At 40.8% G+C, this 22,393-nt stretch overlaps 1 protein-coding gene across 1 annotated transcript in view; it reads left to right on the top strand.

Annotated features, from left to right (window-relative positions):
• Window positions 1-22,393, top strand: part of TMC1 (transmembrane channel like 1) — a 77,907-nt gene that overhangs the window by 44,443 nt on the left and 11,071 nt on the right. Inside the window, exons 10-15 of the mRNA XM_032798154.2 lie at window positions 4,949-5,093; window positions 7,180-7,374; window positions 13,454-13,633; window positions 14,355-14,507; window positions 16,098-16,226; window positions 20,806-20,873. Coding sequence (XP_032654045.1) covers window positions 4,949-5,093; window positions 7,180-7,374; window positions 13,454-13,633; window positions 14,355-14,507; window positions 16,098-16,226; window positions 20,806-20,873 — 870 coding nt within the window. The remainder of the gene's footprint in view (window positions 1-4,948; window positions 5,094-7,179; window positions 7,375-13,453; window positions 13,634-14,354; window positions 14,508-16,097; window positions 16,227-20,805; window positions 20,874-22,393) is intronic.

Below are 22,393 nucleotides of genomic sequence, written 5' to 3' on the forward strand. Positions count from 1 at the left end.
CCACCCCACCATAAACATCTCCCCCTTACTCTCACAGATATTGTGGAGTACACAGCAAGCAGTAATAACAATGGGAATATTGGTTTTGCTGAGGTCTAACTGAGTCAGTAAACTGTTCCAGTGAGCTTTTAAACGTTAGAAGGTACATTCTACCACCATTCTGCACTTGCTCAGCCTATAGTTGAACAGCTCCTGTCTACTGTCCAGGTGCCTGTGTATGGCTTCATGAGCCATGGCATTAAGAGGTAGGCTGGGTCCCCAAGGATAACTATAGGCATTTCAACATCCCTAATGGTTATTTTCTGGTCTGGAAAGTTCAAACAGCTGTTCAAACAGACCAGTGTTCCTGAAGTTGCAAGTGTCATGTACCTTTCCCAGCCATCCCACATTGATGTTGATGAAATATCTCTTGTGATCCACCAGTGCTTGCAGCACCATTTAAAAGTACCCCTTTCTGTTTATGTACTCGCTGGCTTGGTGGTCCGGTGCCAAGATAGGGATTGCATTCCATCTATCGCCCACCACACTTAGGGAATCTCTTTGCAGCAAAGCCATCCACTATGACCTGCACATTTCCCAGAGTCACTACCCTTGATATCAGCAGCTCAGTGATCGCATTGTGTACTTGGATCACAGCAACCCCCACAGTAGATTTGCCCACTCCGAATTGATTCCCGACTCACCAGTAGCTGTCTGGCATTGGAAGCTTCCAGAGGGCTGCTCTCATCTTGGTATTCTTGCACTTGGTTAGGTTGGTTGGGAGCGCCTGGACAAAGATGGGAATGACTCCAGGTCATTCTCTTCTCTAAGTTTCATCTCATGGAGATTCAGTCCTGCCTGGAATATCATGCCAGCTGGAGGCTTCTGCCTCAGACTGCTCTTCCAGTCGGCAGCACCATGCGGTCACACCTACCCCAGCCTACCCCTTGCTCATGATGCCTGGACAGTAGTAAGGAGCAGTTCAACTATAGGCTGAGCAAGTGCAGAACGGTGGTTCTCTCTACTTCCCTGTAAGCCAACTGCCCTCCCTTCCCCCCTTTGATCGCTGCTTTCAGAGGCAATAAAGTCATTGTTTCAAATTCATGCATTCTTTATTAATTCATCACACAAATGGGAGGATAACTGCCAAGGTAGCCTGGGAAGGGTAGGGGAGGAGGGAAGCACATAGTTGTAGCGGCACCCCCCTAGAATGGCATGCAGCTCATCACAGAAGCAGGATGTCTTGGGCTCTGACCTGGAGGGGCCGTTTGCCTCTCTGGTTCTTTGATAGCCTTGCCTGATACTCCAGGCAGGACTGAATCTCCATTAGATGAAACTTAAAGAAGGGAATGACCTGGAGTCACTCCCATTTATGCTCAGGCACCCTCGACCGACCTCACTGAAGCCAGCCAGGAGCACCCATGTCTACCCAGGAGCCCCCAACTGACCTCACTGAGGCCAGCCAGGAGGAACCAGGAGACAGCAGCAGATGGTACAATATGGCTGCTAACCATCTTTGCTAACTTGCAAAGGCAAGAAGCTGCTGCTGTGTAGCACTGCAGTACCGCATCTGCCAGCAGCACCCAGGAGACAGTGAACTGAGTGGGCTCCATGCTTGCCGTGGTATGTAGTCTGCACAGGTAACCCAGGAAAAAAGGCGAGAAACCATTTTTTGCCATTGCTTTCATGGAGGAGGAGGGGCCTGACAACATGTACCCAGAACCACCTACAACAATGTTTTTGTCCCATCAGACATTGGGAGCTCAACCCACAATACCAATGGGCAGCAGAGACAGCGGGAACTGTGGGATAGCTACCCACAGTGCAACACTCCGAATGTTGACACTAGCCTGGGTACTGTGGACGCATTCCACCGAGTTAATGGTCTTAATGGTCTTAAGTGGGGACACACACAATCAACTGTATCAAATCAATTTCTAAAAAATCAACTTATATTAAATCGACCTAATTTCATAGTGTAGACATATCCTAAGAAACACCAGTAACTAAACAAGCATACTGAAGTGTTTCTTTAGAACAAGCTCAGGATCGGAAAAGTCAGACCATCTCAAATCAGGATTATCTGGCACTCTAGTGCAGCTGGGTAGCAGAAACTCACATAAATCCTTCATGTGCTGTATCAGGTTGGTTGTTTTTCACTGTCACAAGCACTAAATTAACTCAAACAATACATGGTTTCTTAGATAAGGTAAGCAGCATTCCCAGACGAAAAATGGCCTCATTCTTTTTGTTTAAAATAATGTGTGTGTTTGGAGAAAGAACAAAACATTTTGATGCAGCAGGCATAGTTTTTGACCTAGAACAGCTTTTAAAAATGTTTCTTTGATGGTATATCCCTGAAGATTAGAAGATTCTTCTCACTGAATCCTCTCAGGGAATTCTATTTGAGTGGCTGTCAACTAGAAAAAAGAATTCTTATAACACAGAATCTCTGAGGCCAAAACAAAGGGAATATCCTTGGGGAAGCATATACCATATGTGCTAAATTTCCATCTTGCCACAGATAGTAGTGCTAATCCACATTTAGGTAACCCTATATAATCTTCTGCTTAAGGCCATTTTTTCATTGCAATACAATAAGTACAGAAGTTAAAACCTAGTGCCATTATGATTGTTGTTGTTTTTGCTGATGGTTGAGGGCAGAGAAGAGAGAGAGAGAGAGAGAGAGAGAGGAGTTGACTATTACATTTATAGAAACCATTTTGAGTTAGGGTACAAATCAGCAACTCCCTCACTCACCAACCCAACACTAAGTAGAAAAATCTGCAGCCTTAAGGTTGCAGAAATCACATAGTTGAGATAATTTTAGTTTCAAACTTTTAAGGAGTTTCCAGTGCATCATGCAGTTGAGGCCAGATTTGCCTGTCCAAGGAGTGGGCAGGAGATGTGGCTGCCCATACTTACAACTATTCTGAAATCCATAGGTGCTCTTTGCAGTTCTTGGGGCATCCAGAAGAGCCTGGGCATTCACCCAGGCCCAGAAGCTCCATGTTACTCTCTAGGCCCCTTGTCTCCATACAAGAATGCTCCATCTGGATTGGATGGTCAGGAATCAAATTACAGAAAGATAGGTCAAGAAATTGACACAAGGAAGCTGTTGGATTTGAGGAGATGATTGTGCCTTCCCTCATTCCTCTTTTTCTTCTCTGTAATGGTAAACAGTGGGTATATATATCCCCTATCTAGTTGCTACTTGTTTTAATAATGACCATGCAGTGTTTCCATATTCTTTAAATGCTTGTGGAACATAATACTGGAGAGTATTTTCCCAGATGATTTCCAAAAGAGAAGGGGATTATGAGGGCAAGAGGTGTCAGAAGAAATATTCACAACAGGTTATTTTCATGCAACTTCAAATGACTAGCAGAGACAGTACACTGAGAAATCTGTGCCTCAGATACATATATGGTAACAGACTCAAAATTAGCTGCCTAGACTCTCATGTAATATAATGCATATAGATACAAAACTAATTGCATGCACAAAATGTGCATTTTAATATCCAAATTCCCATGGTACTTTGGCCAACTGCATGCAGGACCGGCGCTAGAGTTTTTCGCCCCCTAGGCGCATGGCCATTTCCCCACCCCGCGCACTGCTCCCGCAGCTCCGGTGGAGCTGCTGCAGCCATTTCTGCGGAGGGTCCGTTGGTCCGCGGCTCCGGTGGAGCTGCCGCAGCCGTGCCTGCGGGAAGTCCACCGGAGCCACGTGGGACCAACGGACCCTGCGCAGGCACGACGGCGGCAGGTCCACTGGAGCTGCCTGCCGCCCCCCCTGGCAAAATGCCGCCCCCCCAAAATCCTGGCGCCCTAGGCGATTGCCTAGTTCGCCTCAATGGAAACGCCGGCCCTGACTGCATGTTAGACCAAATCCTTCCAGCTTACAAACACCCCAAACACTGAGTTGTTCACCAACTTTCTTTTTGGGAATTGGGGAGAATGAGATGTTGTGAGAGGATTCAGAGCAGCAGCAGGGCAGAAGCTTCACAAGGCCCACTCAGAAGGCCTTTGTGCTGTTCGTATCTTCCACCACTCCTACCCACGGTATCAACTCCATGCCAGCTCAGCTGCCAGAGACAATGCTATCCCCACGGATGAGAAAGCAGGAATGCTGTATAGCAGACACAATTACCTGGGTTAATACATATATGTTTTCTTGTGTATCTTAGGAGTTTTGTGGTTCACATTGTTTATTTCTAATAATATGATTCTGCTCCACAGCATAACCTTAAAATAGAAATAGTTTTTCCCTGAGCATGAAATTAATGAAGTATCCAAGGCCAAATTTATCATTCCCTAGTAATGCACTCCTTTCCTTGTGCTTTATGAGCTGAATTAAGTAATGCAATTTACAGCAACCTGACCATCAACATTACAAGGCTGATAATACCTTGAAATAGGGAAGTTAGCAGTCCAAGGTGAAGTCAAGCCACCGAAGAAATAATTTGATATTGGTGGATGCTATTATAAATCCAGTTATAAGCACATAACAGACTAGCAGCATAAAAGAAAGCAGCATTTGTAATTTGTTTATTCGGTGTAACTAGGTTTTTTCCTGGCTAGTTATTATACTTTATTTTTCTCTTTGTCACACCTAGGATCTGATTAGCAGCATCATAGTGTGTTCTATAGGTTTCTATTTAAGATAACTTAGTCCTCTCTCTTGATATCTTGTTTCCTGCTGAGTTTCTCATCCAACTGAATTTTTCCAGTGTGCTACTGAAAAAACAAATAAGAAATTATATGGTGAGAAAATGAATGGACTCCACTGGATATGCTCTATACATCATTTCTTCATCATCATGGGCTTGGAGTGTATTTCTTGGATTTGAGATGACGTGAAATGATATTATATGACATTAGGAATGTTTGACAATCTAAATCACTTAACAGAGCCAGCTGCTTCTTTCTAACCCTGGTTTCTTTGTACATCTTTTTGGCCTTTACAGAATGGCAAGGAATGCAAACGAGGAAGGTGGTGGGGATGATACAAGTTTTAATTTCAGCTGGAAAATGTTCACTAGCTGGGATTACCTGATTGGCAATCCTGAAACAGCAGATAATAAGTTTGCCTCAATCACAACAAGCTTTAAGGTAAGATATAGCTCACTAGAGAGAGGGAACCTGATTCTCCCTTCGCATCAGAGTCAGTCAGTCAGTGGAAATAGATCATTGTAAAAGCAGGATGAGACTGGAACTAGGTATTGTGGTATCTCACTTGCTCTTTCCTTCTAGGACTGCAGGTAAGCAGTACTAGTAGAAACGGCTGTGTTTTATGGGATTGCTGTCCATGTACTTGCAAAATGATTCCTGTGCAAAACATGTTTTTCTTATTCTCTTCACCTTTCCTGGCTTCCAGTTTCTATGGTGCTTTTATTTAAAAAATGTTTTGTTTGAAAAATGCTGGTGACATTTTGCAGCACTGACATTGTCACATTCTCTTGCTACTCTGAAGAGATACCATTAGACAGCAATGTCATTGCCACAAGGGCCCATTTTGCATGTCAAAAAAAATTGATTCAGAAGTTTGACACCACACCTGCATCTCAGTAAGATAAAAAAAAGGTCACTTTGTGTTTCTCACAACAACAAATGTTTTATTTTCAAGTGAACAAGGAAACACAGCCCAGTTCCCTGTGCAATACAGCACATTCACTGACTAGACTCTAGACTTAGGACTGTCTGGTGACTTCAGTAATCTCTGATGTGCTCATGTGTGTGTGAGGCGTAGTGCAACAGCCGCATTGGCTGGAGGCATTCTGCCTCTGTAGTGCTGAGACAGGCACCTTAGGACATTCAGGAGCCGCTTTTACCATGCACTTCATTTGGGAGATGCAGCATGCACTCTTCTCCATTGCTGGTGTGGAGAGTGCAGGAGGCTAGGGATTTGTCAAGGAATTAGAGGAACAAGAGTGCCACTAATTCCATGCTACTCAGCCAGCCACATCCCCTATGCTTTCTGGAGTACTGTCCAGAGTGCTAATAATCCCCCCCACTTTACGCATAAAGGGCCTCTCTCTCCCATAAAGGATACAAGTAATTTCACTGGAAGTTACTCAGGTCCTGTGGGTGGAGAATAAGGCCCAAGAAGCTCAAGCAACAATGGCTCTTTGTGCAGATTTCCATGGGGGTTAGAGGGCTGTGAAGGTCTGTCTGTGTCCTTTCCTCACATTCTCTTATACCTACATGGGGGCAGCCAGGATCTGGCATGAAAAGAAAGAAAATCGCTTGAGAGAGAGAGAGTAAAGTTCTTGATGGATATCCCATTATGCAACTATCCTACCTTCATTTCTATGAACAGGACAGGAACTGAACAGTCAAAGGGTGAATTCCTGGCCTCACTGAGCTCAGCAAGAGTTTTGCCATTGACTTCAGTGGGGTCAGGGCTCCACCCAAGCAGAGCCACACAGAGCTATTAGAAGGCAGCAATCCAGCTGCCCTACTGGGCGACTGATACATTTATGTACAGTAAAGTAAGAAACTATAACTAAACTCTCCCTCCACAAGGACATCATGGTGACAGTGTGAGCTCTTTCTGCTGATGAAGCTAGGAAGGGGTAGAGGTAGGGTTAATTACTCAAGAGCCCGGAAATTCATCTGCTGTTTACACAGAGTAATGTTGTGCAAATGTTTCATTTCAAAATTTGAAATCATCCAGCCTTGGTCTAGTCTGGGTTCCTATATAGAAACCCTTTTCAGTCCCCCTGCATTGCAGACCTTCAAAATGAAACCTTGCTGTTTCCAAAAACACACATTTTTCAAGTTTCCCAGTTCCTTAGCAAAAAGATTTCTGACAACTGGTCATACACTTATCCTTCTGGGTCTCCCAGCTCACAGCACCTTGTGAATTCATAGTCAGTGCTGGCTTTGTTTTGAATCACAGCTTTGGCATGTGAGTTCAGATGTAAGAGAAACTCAAAATGAAACGCAATGGGGACAAAGCCATAGAAAATGAGCCTGATGAAACCCATGCAAGCCAAATCCAGCAATGTCCTATGACTTCAACAGAGATTTTGATAAAACGTCACCTTCTTAAGAAACCTGATGCCCAGGAGTAAAGTCGATTCACCGCAACTCATTTGAAAAGACTCTGTTATCTAGTAGCTGCACAGACAATATAGAGCCTGATGCTTTTAATGCTGCTCACTTACAGTTACATTTTTGTTTCTAATAAGTGCAGGAAGCTATTGTGGAGGAGCAGGAGAACCGAAAAGAAGAAAACATTCACCTAACACGATTCCTGAGAGTTCTTGCTAACTTCCTGGCCCTGTGCACACTGGCCGGGAGTGGTTACCTCATCTATTTTGTTGTGAGGAGATCCCAGAAGTTTGCCCTGGAGGGCCTGGATAACTATGGCTGGTGGGAGAGAAATGAAGTTAGTCCCAGTACATGTTATGAAATAGATGTGGTTTGAAGCCACGGTTCTCTCTCTCTCGCTCTCTGCTCTGCTGTCCATGGTGCTTTTTTCTGGTAATCTAATTAGCGCTTGGATGGTAAATGTGTAACAAGGGATTTCCCTTTCTTTTCTCTGTTTCCCATATTCATTAAGAGAGTCATGTTTTGTTTTGCTTTTTAAAATAGCTTTTCACACTGAGCTCCCTCACTTCAATTCCAGCCCTGACTATAAACTCCTCTTCCTCCATGTCTAAACCTGTCTAATTTCTTGTACACATTCAAAGCAACAAGTGACAGGGCTTCACCTACTTTATTAATACAGCCTGTTAATGGCATTGTGTGGATTAGCCAGAAAGATGGATGAGGTTGAATATTAACACTAACATTTCTGTTTTAAGCCTTTGTTATTGGTTCCTGCAGGTAAATACAAGCAAAGAGAGAAGTCATAAATCACAGTTTCAAGCAAAATGAAAGTAAAGTCAAGGACACAGGAAAGTTCCATTAAGTCTTTGGTTAAACATGACATGTAACATTCACAAACATACACACACACAGGTCTGGATCTGACAAATGTAGCACACTCGCCGACAGCACAGACCAAATAGCAGACTTTGGGCTGGATTGCCCTCTTGCTTACACTGATTCTATATTGGTGTAACTCCGCTGTCTTTGCTGTTACTCCTGATTTACACTGGTGTGTGTGAGATTAAAATAACAGATTTTGTTACAGGTAGCTGAGGCAAACTTCTTGTTCTGCCACAAAAAGGGAAGAGCATCAGTTGGTGCTCTATAGCATTTACTCTATTTAATGTTGTCTGGCTTAACTCATAGGTCACATTCACAAACCAGCCCCTGACCTAGCAAGGAACTGTAAACTATGATTTATTAAGAATGTTTACTACCTTATTACAGCAAACCTCTCATTGACTCCATTGGGAGAATTTTCAGAGCAAGGGGTGATTAAGGAGTGATGAACTATGTTGCCTAGTGGATAGTGCCATGGACTGAAATTCATAGACTTGGAATCTACTCCCGGTTCTGTCAATGGCCTGGTGGGTGATGTGGGCAAGTTACTTTACCACTTTGGGCCTCAGTTTCGCCATTGGTAAAATGGGGATAATAATCCTTACCTCCTTCATTAAGACCTTGGCTATCTACTGATGCAAAGCCCTATATAAAAGCTAAGTATTATTATTTGGTAGAAAATAGGTAATGGGAGGAAAATTCACATCCATAAATTCTCTCTTTCTATGTGTTTGTCTTTCTCTTATGTACTTGCATGGTGTCCATACTACCTAAGCAATAAAACTACTTAACAAACGGCATATAACAAAAGCATAAAGAACTTGTGGGAAGACATGCTGATTCAGCCAAAACAGAGTAATTAATAACACTTGAAAAAGAAGGAGGTCTTATTATATTAAAAGTCTTTCCAGCAGCAAAAAATAGATTTTACATTTAAGATCATGCAAGCTCAAACACAATGGATTTTTGCAAAAAAATACCTTCCAACTTTTTTAAGAGCTACCAGCAGTGGGGATAAAGTAGATCACTGCATTTATATTTAAGGTATCGCTATGTCAACGTTCAGTTTTAATTCTAGACATCTCAAGGTTTTGCTACTATAAAGTGTAAATCTTCCTCTTAATTAATTGTTAAAAAATTGTTACAATATTTGAAAATACATGAAAAATAGAGCTTTATTACTGCCTTCAGTAGTAGACAAGGCTATTATTATTGCATTCAGCAAGAATGGAAAGAGTGATTTATATTTACTAAACTGTTTATTCTTAAACTTATAATTTAAACGGCAAGCAATCAGAATTCAATATTCATTGCTGGCATGATTTATGATGCTGGGGGCTTGTGTTTAGACTTCACTGCTGTCACAGCACTACTTACAAGATTCATAACCTCCCTTAGCTGTGGGAAACTCAGAGCTGCTTGTGCAGCTGTTACTTGCTAGACCTCAGAGTGCCATAGAAAGGGTTGCTAACTAGAATAGTTGACTTCTCAGTTAGGGGAAAGGTTGTGTTTGGAGCTACAGTTTTCATATTAGTTAGAGGTTATCTGGTTATTATTGTTCCGTGTGTACCTACAATCCCAGCTCCATAGGGTAGACATTACTTTTGAAGTTCACTTCCTGCTCTTTGCCGATTTTTAATGATTGGCAAAAATCCAGCAGCTATGGAGAAGTTGAATATGGGAGGGGGTGGGTATCAGGGTTAATTCACTCGTGCACATGCACCTCTAGGAATGGAATACCTGATTTTCCACTACATTACATTATTGTTATGCCAGTGTAATTCCACTTAAACTACTGCAGTTACCCCGATGTAATATTGGTGTGAACAATAAGGGAGAATCTGCCCAGTATCTGACTCTGAAGCAGAACAAATGTCCAGGGGTGAATCCTTGCACCCTTCATAAACATATATTAGCTGTAGCTGAATTTGAGTTTTTGAAGAAAGTTTTCAATGCAATTATGAATTTCAATGAAAAAATGTGAAAATAATTAAAAGAAATTTACTTTAAAAAGTTAGTATTTTCCAGAACGCTAGAGAGGGCTTTTTTTTTTTTTTTTTTTTTTAATTTTTACCTTTTGGTGAACAATTACATTCTGCCTACCTAAATCTCTTTTTGCATTTTCAGTTGGCCACCATATTCTTCACCTTCTGACTTAAACAGTCAGAGTGTTTCTGTGTATTGTTTTATGACTTACACCATCCAGCCCACAAATGGCTGTGTTTCATTGATGGTTGCAATTAGCTAAAAGGATATCGGAGAATAAGAGGAGGTTCAGAGACAGGAAACCAGAATGACAGGGCATGGAAAAACACTGACATGCAAAGAGATTGAAAAGAATGGGATATTTTACTGTAGAAAAGAGGTTAATAAATGGGGGCATGATAAAAGTATTTAAGATAATGGATGGTAGAGAGAAGGAAGTTCAGACGCTTCTGTTTGTTTACCCCATCTCATAATAGAGAAACAAGGGAAAAATCAATGGAACTGAAAAGTGGCAAATTCAAAATTGACAAAAGAAAATACTTTTTCACACAGAACACAATTGGAAAGGGAACTTATTGCCGCAGAATGACATTGAGGTCAGATTTAGCAAAGATTTTGATTTAGCAGATTTAGCATGATTTAAAAAGAGGGATTGGACATCTATGTGATTAACAAGAGCACACGGTTATGATAATAAATACTAAAAAGAGGGAAGAATTTTGGAAGGGATATAAATCCTCATACTTCAGGGTTTAGATCAACCTCAGATTATTAGTGGTTATGATGAGACTCTGTTGGGTGCCGGATTATTCTGTAACTGCCTATTGGGGAGCTGCTTACACCTCCTTTGGCGCATCAGGTGCTAGACACTATCAGAGACAGGTTGCTGGACAAGACTGGCCACCAATCTGATCCAATATAGTAATTCCAATCTACCTATCACCTGTGTTTGCATGTATTTCTCTATCTATAGAGATTAGTTCATCGATTCCGTACTGACTCAGAGAAGTGTAAAGTTTCTTAAGCACTTCTGAAATTCTCTTGGATAGTCTATTGTTATCAACATGCCTGTTTTGTTCAACAGCAACATCACCAATAAAAAGTAAGGACACCTCACAATAATGCAAAACAATAGGAACCAATGTTCAGGATTTCTATCAAATTTAGGTATACCAAATAGGTAGGCACCTAAGAACAATCATCCGTTAAATTAATAGTACACAGTGGTAAACAGATTCCACCTTCTTCAATTATAAAGCCAGAAGCTGCAAGGGATGGCAGCTGCATACTTGTTAAAACTGAACAAACAAAAAGTAAGTGTGATTTCTTTATGTTAGAATTAGTTGTTTAAATAGTGATAATTAAACATCTTTCTATATTTATAGGAAACAGCTTTGAATGTCTATCATCATAAAACCTCCAGCCATTGAGAGAGATTGCATGGTGCTACAAGCCCCATACAGAATATGCTACTGGTGGTCTATAAATATGAAAATCCAGTAATTAAAATCCCAAAACAGAAAAGCATCAAATTGAAATGCCATTTATTTCTTACACTGTTTCCACTGATGAAACTCTATGAGACACCAGTGCTCTGTAGTTGCAAATGCAAGAGGGTAATTTTTCTTGCCTGGTAGTCCCTTTCTGGTGTCACATTACATGTGCAAACAGAAGTGTAATCTCAGCTTCCTATCCTTTGTTATTAGGATGTTGTAAATGTATTACATTCTGTTTAAGTTTTGGCAAGAGTGGGCACAGAAGAGGTTAATAGTTCCCCTGTACCATCTATCCCAAGTTCTTATACAGGCAATATTCTGCTGCTTTCATGGGCGATGGGTGAAGCAGCAGAATATTGCCGGTATAAGAACTCAGGATAGACGGTACAGGGGAACTATTAATCTCAGACTCAGTTTAGGAAACAAAAAAAACAACTGATTTGATCTCTGTGGTGGATCCTGGCCAGGCCAGAAGGAGACTGTGAGTGAGAGAAATCAAAGACTGTATCTTGCTATGTTTCAGCCATCCAATGAGGAAGCAGAAATCATACCAAGTGATTTACGTCATCAGTCACACATCTCTAATAACTGTTAGCACATACAAAATAGCTGAAGTGAAAATGTGTGGACAATTTATAGACTTAAAATTTAGTCACATGAACTGTTCAGTGACTTCTTACCAATAATGAAATATGTGAAGAAATCAGAATTAGTTCGTGAACAGAAAAAGGATTAAGTATGAACCAAATATTATTCATAGTTACTTCCTAAATCAGCATTTCTTATATGTTTTCTGCAAAAATACTTCAAGTTTGAATTTAAGTGCCCCAAAGAACAAGTTAAACCACCATGTAAAGAGCTGCTGATGAGACAAAGAATAAAGACTCGTTGATTTTAAGTGTCTATTACTGCTGTTACCAAGGAAACCATAAAATACAAAAGCAAGAAGTCTCACTTCACATTGGTGATGCACCAATGACTTCTGACATGACTGTAAAATACTTACTTTTTGGAACTATACTATATTGATTAAGAAATATTTTCTCATAGAAATGACAGACAATTCTGCTCTTAAAATTAGTTATTCAAAGCTAAGTTCCTAAATATATAATCTGTCTGAAATTCATATTATGGCCTTTGGATATCCAGAAGGAAATCATTATGAATTTGTTGGACTGAAAAGCCATAAATATATATATAGCAGTTGGGGCATACTATACTTGTGAGAACCACATCATCTGCAAGATTAAGGTTACATTTAATTTATCTGAATATAATTAAGCAGAGTACTTCAAACTTTCCATTTTAGATTGGGTTCATCTGCAAATTTGACACCATCAGCTCAGGATTAAACAAAGACTGTGAATGGCTTGCCAACTACAAAACCAGTTTCTTCTCCCTTGGTTTTCACACCTCAACTGCTAGAACAGGGCCTCATCCTCCCTGATTGAACTAATCTCATTATCTCTAGCTTGCCTGCATATATATACCTGCCCCTGGAAATTTCCACTACATGCATCTGATGAAGTGGGTATTCACCTACAAAAGCTCATGCTCCAAAACGTCTGTTAGTCTATAGATAATTTAAGGGCCATATAAGGGCCCAGATACTGAGTTAGTGGTGCATTGTTCTAAAAATACCTTGTTTTGTTTAAACCCAGATCCCTTTGGCAGTCTATTAGCCTTAACATGCAAGAGGGGTGGATATTACATGAAAAATTATTGGAAATGGGAAAATCCCTCAGATCTGAAACAGAATTTGGCCTGAAAATAGGTACCATTTAGAATAAAGTAACTAATGTTTTATTATCCCTTTCAGTGCTAGTGATTAAAAAGAACTTTAAAAACAGAGATTAAGAAAAGTTCCCCAATTATCCATTTTCAGTAGATTACAGCTGATTTTTCCCCACCTCTATCCCCCATAAACACATCTTATGTGACCTCCCACAATAAGTTTTGTTTATGTACTGGGTGAAATGCCAGCTGAAATGCCAGGGGAAGAGCAAAAGCCCAGGACTCGTCTCTAACTTTTTCTTTTGTGATTCTTTGCAGGTGAACATGGTCATGTCTCTCTTGGGAATGTTCTGTCCAACTTTATTTGATGTAATCAGTTCTCTGGAAAATTACCACCCTCGAATAGCTCTGAGATGGCAGCTGGGGCGCATCTTTGCTCTCTTCTTGGGCAATCTATACACATTCATCATTGCCCTGATGGATGAGATCAATCTCAAGGCAAGCTAACCAGGAAGTCTTCCATCACCATTGAATGTGTGTGTTTTTTCAAAGGTCTAATGACTGAAGTCAAGGGTTCCCAAGATGAGACTGTGACCTACAGGGAGATCAAACAGGTGTTAATAGGTTGTGACTACAGCTGGGCAGGAATTTTTCAATAAATTTTTTTTTTTCATCAGACAAATGCTGATTTGTTGAACCTGAAACTTATTGGAAAAAGTTGGTTTAAACAAGTTCAACTCAAAAACAAAAAAGGAACAAAAATTCTGAAATATTTCATTTTGGCAATTTCAGAACATAAATCTCTCATTTGAATTGACTTGATGTTAAGAAAATTAAGCTAGTTATAGTAAACAATTTAAAGAAATGGTAAAAATCAAAACAAAACATTTTGATTGATGCAAACCTAATTATTTTTCATTTTTGTTTTGCAATTGTTTCTCCAAGATGTTTACTTTTCATCGTGATTCAGGATGTTTTGTTTTTTTTCCCCAAAATCTCAAAGAAATTCACAGGATAGGTAACTTTTCCCAACCTCCCCACAACCAGCTCTAGCAGTGACCACGCAACCATGCCCATATTGTTCCCTCTCACTTATAAGGCAGGGACATTCTAGGGGATTGAGAAGGTCTAGGAATGGGAAAGATTGAGACCCTCTAAGTTAAGTTCACACAGTTGATCTCTTGTTTATTAAAAACACATTTGGGATATCTTTTTCTAGCTGGAAGAAGAGAAGATAGTGAAGTATAACATGACAATATGGGAAGCCAGCCTCTACAATGGTACGATACCAGAAAATGCCACTGCTCCTCCAATACAGGTGGATCCTGCAGATGTCCCTAGAGGGCCATGTTGGGAAACAATGGTAGGGCAGGTAATGCAATTTATTTAGGATAATAGTGAATCTCTCAGAAGATTTTACATCAACACCACTCTTTGTTTCTCTTGTCACCTGGCATTTCCCTAAAGTAGGAAAAGACTTGGGGACTGGGAGAAGACAGGGTCCCATGTCACTCCTTAGCTAATGGGCAGAGAAATAGTTATTCCTTTTTTGAATCCTCTTAGGCCCTCACAGTTCCCCTAGCCCTCACACATTGACTATAGCTTGAATTGATGCCTGGAAACATTTCTTTTCTTCTCTATTTTTCTATTCTCTTGTCTTCCTCTCTGTCTTGTACAGCATATTTAGCACTCATGAAAGGTGATGGATTTACCATGTGGAAGATGAGTAGCATCATTTGATTGGAATTTTGATCATCCAAGACCAATTTGTGACAGCAAAATGAGTGTAGCAAAAAGTACAAAATGTGTAGTTCAACAAGGCAAGTCTTACAAAATCTTGACTAGCCATCACTGCATTTAGGAAGTTATTTTACCATATTTTATGGAACAGGTGCAAGTGTTGCAATTTAAGACTGTGGGCAGTTTCAGGTGATGGGTGTACCTAGCAGTTCTGTTTGATTTTGTTGAACATACATATCCATCTTCGCTAGCTATGTTCTATGTGGCTTCTGTCATCTCTCCGCAGCCTGTTTTCCTCCTTTTGACCAAGTCTTATCCTCTTTCTCTTAACTTCCAGCTTTTTCCTCTCTCTGGAGGCAGAATCCTCCACTGAATCTTAGCTTTTGATACTCTAGTCACACTGCCAATTTCCCTATCTGGAAATCAGGATCTTCATTGGGAAATTTTACAGTTCTTTTAAAAATTCCACTGGAGATGTCACCAGTAGGGGGCAGATAGCCTGGAAAATAGTAACAGTTTAGCAGGTTCTCTGCTGGCTGCACTGGTGTAGAATTACAAGCTGTGAAACTCAATCTGTTGTGTGCCTCAGAGGAACAAAGGTTTTAATTCAGCAGCATTTGAGACCCATCAGCGACAGTGACAGACTTTCTGGAAACCACAATAATAGGACCAAAAATTGAGGGAAGAGTAGATCTGGGGTGAGGCCTGACAAGTGGTGAAGTATCTCCTGGGGCCTCCCAGAGGGATGTGGGCAGGGAGAAATGTTTATGTTGGTATTTTACCATCTTCCTCCCTCTCCAACTCCTGTGGGAACTGGGGGGAAGGAAGAGAGGATGGTCCACCCTACATGTTTGAACACTTAGTGTCAGGGGTGAAAAGAGGGTTTAGGATATCATTTACAGAAGAATTCGACTGTTGCAACCCTTCTGCCTTCCAGAATAGGGGATTTTCCATGGTGGGGATTGGATTACACTCTGGCAGGCTAGTTGGTAATGGTCACTTAGCAAGCTGTTATTCACCATGTTACAGCAGTTCTCGGACTGTTCTAACATCCTGGGGGCCAATTTGGCCCTGGAAGTCCCAGGGATCAGAAGGGGTAGTAAAAGGGCAGAAATTTCCCCTTTCTTTTAAAATGTGCTGGGCACATCTGGGGATGTCTCCCAGTATTATTTATTTATTACTAGTCTAAACGTTCTCTTAAAATAAAACATTGCGTCAACAGGAATTTGTGCGACTGACGATCTCTGACACTATGACAACATACATCACAATTATAATTGGGGATTTCCTGAGAGCCGTCTTTGTCAGGTTTTTCAATTACTGCTGGTGCTGGGACTTGGAGTATGGATTTGTAAGTATCTCTCTCTCTCTTAATTCCATTGTCAGATTATCACTTGACATGTTGGTAGTAGTTTGTATTTTCATCTTGAGCATCCCAAGTTTAGAGAAGACAAGGCCCATCAGCTTCAAAATTCCTGAACAACATTAAATATTATCTTTTCTCCTCTCTTGCTACTTTGCTTTGTTTATACACATTTCTATTTTAAAGGATCTAATCCATATCCTACTGAAGTCACTGGAAAGGCTTCTATGAGCTGTAAATCAGGCTTTAAATAGTTTCTAATATGACTAAGTCAGCCAGTGGGATGGGGGAAAAGCATCGAAGGGTTGGTTTTAGATACCTTAGAAATTGTTTTAGTTGGAACACTGTTTTAATTAAGATTAATCATGATCACATAACATTCACCTGATTAGATTAGTGACTCAATTTGTTTGGTGACAGGTGCATTTGGAATATCTAGAATGAAAGCCTGTGGTTTCATTTAAGCCTTTGGCAAAATCCTATGGACTTCCATGAAGCAAAGATTTCATCCTTAGTCTGTAGGATGTTTTCTAAGGCCAGTTCTTTCCTTGTTTCTGAAGAAGTGAAGTTTTTAATGCACAAAAGCTTATGCCCAAATATATCGGTTAGTCTTTAAGGTACCACAAGACTCCTTGTTGTATTCCACAATAGAAAGCATTCAGAGTTGAACTTGATGTAAACTTAAGTCTGTGTCTACACTAAAGACTTCTTCTGGCACAGCTATGTTTGTTGGGGCTATGATCCCTGTCTGACTAGATATGCTTGCAAAAGCCCATAGTATAGATACAGTTATATCAGCAAAACTGTGCTTTTACCAATATAGCTTGCTTTGTTCAGGGAGCGGGAACACTGGTAAAACATAGTTTTGCTGATATCAGCTGTGCCAACACTAGGAGTGCTTTTGCTGTTATAGTATACAGGTATAGCTATACAGTACCGGCACAGGGCTCATAGTGTAGAAAAGTGTTAAGTGTAAACAGAGTTCCCTTACACAGTTAATTTCTTGGTATTTCTAATGCACCCATCCTGGTAATATTTAACACTAACACAATAAATAGAATGCAGTGTGTAAAACTAATATCTTTTCATTCCTCATCCATCCCTCTCTCCTCATATAATGCCATGAAAGTATGTGTGGATATATTATTAATTATATTAAGAGCTATCTTCAGGAAAAAAAATGACACTGAGCTATTCAGTCGGACTATTACTCAAGGACAGCTAGTGCAAGATGCTTGCCATTCTAGTTTCTGGTGGAAGTTCCATAGCTACGAGCCTGCCCCTAAGAAAGCACTCTGCTATGGCAAGTTTCAGCCTTAACACTGTTAACACCAGCACCCCCCAGATAAATGGAGCTGTTGTGGTTGGTCTCAAGAGAAAGGCAGTTCCTGAGATAACCAAGGCACAGCCTCTGTAATGTCAAAGCCAGGCACATAAATGAAACTCAGTGTTGGACAGGGAGTTAGTGCGTCATGTGAAGCTCTGGAATGATGTGCTCTCATTGTTCTGTACTACTTAGTAGATGGGCTGCTGCATGTTGGACCAACCGGAGTTTCATCAGTCTTCAGATTTACCACAGCTATTGTGCTAGTTGAGCCTGGAGGTGAGAAACGCATGAGTCGTTGTGGCCAATCTCACATTGCACAGAAAGGGGCACAGCCTTCTCACCGGCTAATGGTAGCAACAGGTGTTTTTGGGTACTATGGCTATTACGGGATCCAGGAGCAGTGAAAAGTCCAGAATGACTCCATGCCTTCATGCCACTCTATAATTGGAGAGCAGATGTCGTCCATTTAGAGTGATGTTATAGGCTTGGCCTGTTTCCCTCTTCCTACAAACTGCTCCTCTGATTTGCCCAGTGTTAAGAGCAGCCAACTGCTCTTCACCTAGGTGCTTATCTTGCTGAAGCCCTGGAAAAGGTGGGAGGTGCCAGAATCTGATGTGGAGGAGATATAGAGCTGAGTATCATCTTCATATTGCTTTTTCCTAAGGCCATGGGAGCAGATGTACTGTAAATCTTGCTGCATGGATGATAATCACAGTCCCTAAACCAGAGTGGCAGAAACACCTTTATTACTCTCTGCAGGAAATGCTAATGTCATTGTTGGCTTTAGAAAAAAAGATCAAAAAATGCCAATTTGCTTCCTGGTGGTTTCTAAAGCCTGGCCAAATGCAAACAGTAAGAAATGTCACTTGTTAAATCATCATCATTACTGCAAAATAGAATGCTGTCCCGGATTCCTGGGAAAGATGTTACAGGTACTGTTTAAGAACAAGTGACAATGAGGTGATATAGGCTTAGGCCAAACTATGACTTTAAGCATGGGAATAATCTTACTAAAGTTAATGGGCTACTCACACTTAAAAATAGTGTGTGCTTAAGTACATTGCTCAATGGGCCCTCGACTTGAAGCAAGTCCTGTTGCTCATAGTGCTCCACCCAATGCCCTGGAGCCGTTGCATCCTACCAAGAGATCATGTCTCCTGACCCAGCTACTTTGGCCATGGTCCTCCTCCCTCTTTCCCTGACTCATAAAAGATGTCATTTAGCCCTCAGAATAGTACCGACATGGCTTTACTGGATATAAAGTATTAAACTGGCTGGCTTAGTTTCTAGTTTTTATGCTTGAATCCAGAGTTCTAGTCAGCCATTTAGCATTCAATTGCTCCAGTTAGTCTTTCATACCACTGCCTAATTTTTTGCTTCACCATTGCTTTTAGCTACCTTCTTGTATGTTAAAAGAATAACAAATAAATTAATAAAGCATAGGTTGGACTGACAAGAGCTCTAATTAAGTGTGTGGACTAAAAGAGCAATACTATGTCTCATCCCTTTTACACTTGAGCAGACCTGCCATGCACAGCTACACTTTGACAGGATAGTCACACACTTTTGATTGCTTGCCTGGGAATATGCATTGTCAGTGATCCTGGGGCAGCCAGCAAATGGGATGCTCTGATAAAATGTTAATGAAAGTTATGGAACATTTCCTTGGGAGTAAGTGGATTCCTTATTTTTGTTATTGATTATTACTCACTAAGTGCCACTAATACATTTACTGGTTGATGACGCTAAATGAGCTATGGATAATTCAAGGTCACATTTAAGAGATTTTCTCAGTTTACAAGTCAAAAGTTAAGGGCCCATATTCACCAGTGCAATCTAGATACCTTGTGCAGCCCTAGTGATGTAAAGCAGCCAAAATCCAAGCTAATTAAACCAGGTTTACAGATGCTGTTGGAGCACACAAAGCAGCCAGAATTTACTGGTGAATCTGCCCCTGATTTTTCCACTGCCAACCCCGCTGACACAATTTAATTTAAAAAAAAAATCGAGCTGTGTTCATTCTGCCTTTTCCATCATCATCAGTAGTAAACTGATAGTTTTGTTGATACTGTCTGAAGTAAACTAAAATTCACTTTACTTATCCATAAAATAGTAAGAATTTGTATTGGCCGGCAGTATTCTTTTACTTTAGAGCAATGACTATATAAACAACATGTATATCACAGCACTATATATAGACATGTATATTTCATATAAAAAGCTATGTTAAGAGAACATTAAGGTTGCAAAGTCAAGTACACAGGTTATAGTGTTTCCTAAGGGTGTCTGTGCAACCTTTTCCAGCCTTCACCTAGTTGTGCCCCTCCCCCAACATTTTCTGACTAGCTCTAATACATACATACACACTTATACCTAGATAAGTGCCCGAAGGTGACCATTACTGCAATGCTATGTCCAGTTCTAGAGTACACAATTCAAAAAGGTTGTTGATAAATTGGAAAGAGTTTAGAGAAGAGCCATGAGAACGATGAAAGGATTGGAAAACATGTCCTCTAGCAATAGGCTTAAGGAGTGCAATCTCTTTAGCTTATCAAAGAGAAGATTAACGGTGACTTGATCACAGTCTAATTGCTTACATGGGGGGAAAAGCTGATTCTAGAGGACTCTTCAGTCTAACAGTCAGACAGATAAGAAGATCAATGGCTAGAAGCTAAAGCTAGACAAATTCAGGCTAGAAATAAGGTACACATTTAAGATAATTAGCAAATGTTAACTGGAACAATTTACCAAGAGTTGTGGTGGGTTCCCCATTGCTAGACAATTTTAAATCAGGATAGAATGTTTTTTTCTAAAGAGTTATCCTCTAATTTAAACGGGAATCAATTCAGGGAAATCCTATGGCTTATGTTGTACATGAGGTCAGACTAGATGATCTTAATTGTTCCTTCTGGACTTAGAATCTATGAATCATTGTGTTAAAAGTTCAAAGCATATCCAATAAGAATGGAACTCTTTGTACTTTCCAGTAGTACCTTAACCTCTTCAAAGAGCTCAGTAAGATTTATAATGAAACATTGCAAGCTGTAATAAAGGCAACACATTGATCTTGAGTCATATTCATTTGATTCATGACTCATTGTTAATATGCAACAGAAGGGTCTTGAGAAGACATTGCCAGTATGTTGTTGCTGTTGAGGATGACAGTTTTAATCTACAGCTCTGTGTCAGTTTAAACATTATCTGCAAGCCTAATGGAAACATTTGTGCCTTTTCTTTCAGCCTTCCTATTCAGAGTTTGATATAAGTGGAAATGTGCTGGGACTGATCTTTAACCAAGGCATGATCTGGTAGGTGTGGCAGAGAACATGTATGGTATTAACAGATGGTTGTATACAAGGTCAGCTTAGCCAGCAGGGCTGTTTGAATTTTTTCACATTGCCTGTGAAATCAAGCATGCAACACAGAAATTCAGAAATGTACACAGAAATGTAAAACATTATACATTTGTCACTTCTGAAATGCTGGGCTTGATTCACCCCTGTAGTACTCCAGTTTTATGCCAGGTATCAAACTGGATACCTTGAAATCAATGGAGTTAAATCAGCAAAGACTTAGGGTAACAGTGGGAGTCAGTCCCAGGCTAAGGTTGTGGGACCAGATTCAGCAATATCCTCTGCTCTCTTTTGCACTGCTCTGGTGACACACAGCAGCTGTAAAGTCAGGTTTATAGCTGCTGTGCATTGTCAGAGCAGCCGAGCATTCTGGAGCCTCTGATCTGTGGTTTTATATTGAAAATTAACAATGTATTACTGTGGCACAAATCCAAAGAGTTTCTCAGTCAAAAAGCTGTTTCCTTACCCCTGTATCCTGTGAAAAAAAATGGCAGAGATAAATAAATACCTAAATAAATATATTAAAAAATCTGCCAGTGTGAACTAACCGATCACTTAATGGTAATGCTCAGCTGTGCTATATGACAGACCTGAGTTTGAGACCCATTTCTGGTCTTCATGAAGTGAGCTGGTAAGCACTGGGACCACTGTGGGGCAGCATGCTAAGTCCCTTTGTGGAGTGATTTACATCACTCAGGAATCAGAGGGGTAGCCGTGTTAGTCTGGATCTGTAAAAGCAGCAGAGTCCTGTGGCACCTTATAGACTAAGGCCTCGTCTACATTACATGTTTATACTGAATTTAGCAGTGTTAAACCGATTTAACCCTGCATCCATCCACATAAAGAAGCCCTTTATATCGATATAAAGGGCTCTTAAAACCAATTTCTGTACTCCTCCCTGACGAGGGGAGTAGCGCTGAAATTGGTATTGCCATGTCGGATTAGGGTTAGTGTGGCCCCAATTCGACGGTATTGGCCTCCGGGTGGTATCCCACAGTGCACCATCGGGACTGCTCTGGAAAGCCATCTGAACTCAGATGCACTGGCCAGGTAGACAGGAAAAGCCCTGCGAACTTTTGAATTTCATTTCCTGTTTGGCCAGCGTGGAGAGCTCAGCAGCACAGGTGACCACGCAGAGCTCATCAGCACAGGTAACAATACAGTCTCCTGAGAATCGAAAAAGAGCTCCTGCATGGACTGCATGGGAGGTACTGGATCTGATCGCTGTATGGGGAGAGGATTCTGTGCTAATAGAACTACGTTCCAAAAGACGAAATGAAAAAACATTTGAAAAAATTTCCAAGGCAGAGAGGCCACACCAGGGACTCAGTACAGTGCTGTGTGAAAGTTAAGGAGGTGAGACAAGCCTACTAGAAAACCAAAGAAGCAAATGAAAGGTCTGAGCCAGGGCCGAAAACATGCCGCTTCTACGCTGAGCTGCATGCAGTTCTAGGGGGGTCCACCACCACTACCCC

Source organism: Chelonoidis abingdonii, chromosome 6, assembly GCF_003597395.2.
Source record: "Chelonoidis abingdonii isolate Lonesome George chromosome 6, CheloAbing_2.0, whole genome shotgun sequence".
In the NCBI taxonomy this organism is placed as follows: Eukaryota; Metazoa; Chordata; order Testudines; family Testudinidae; genus Chelonoidis; species Chelonoidis abingdonii.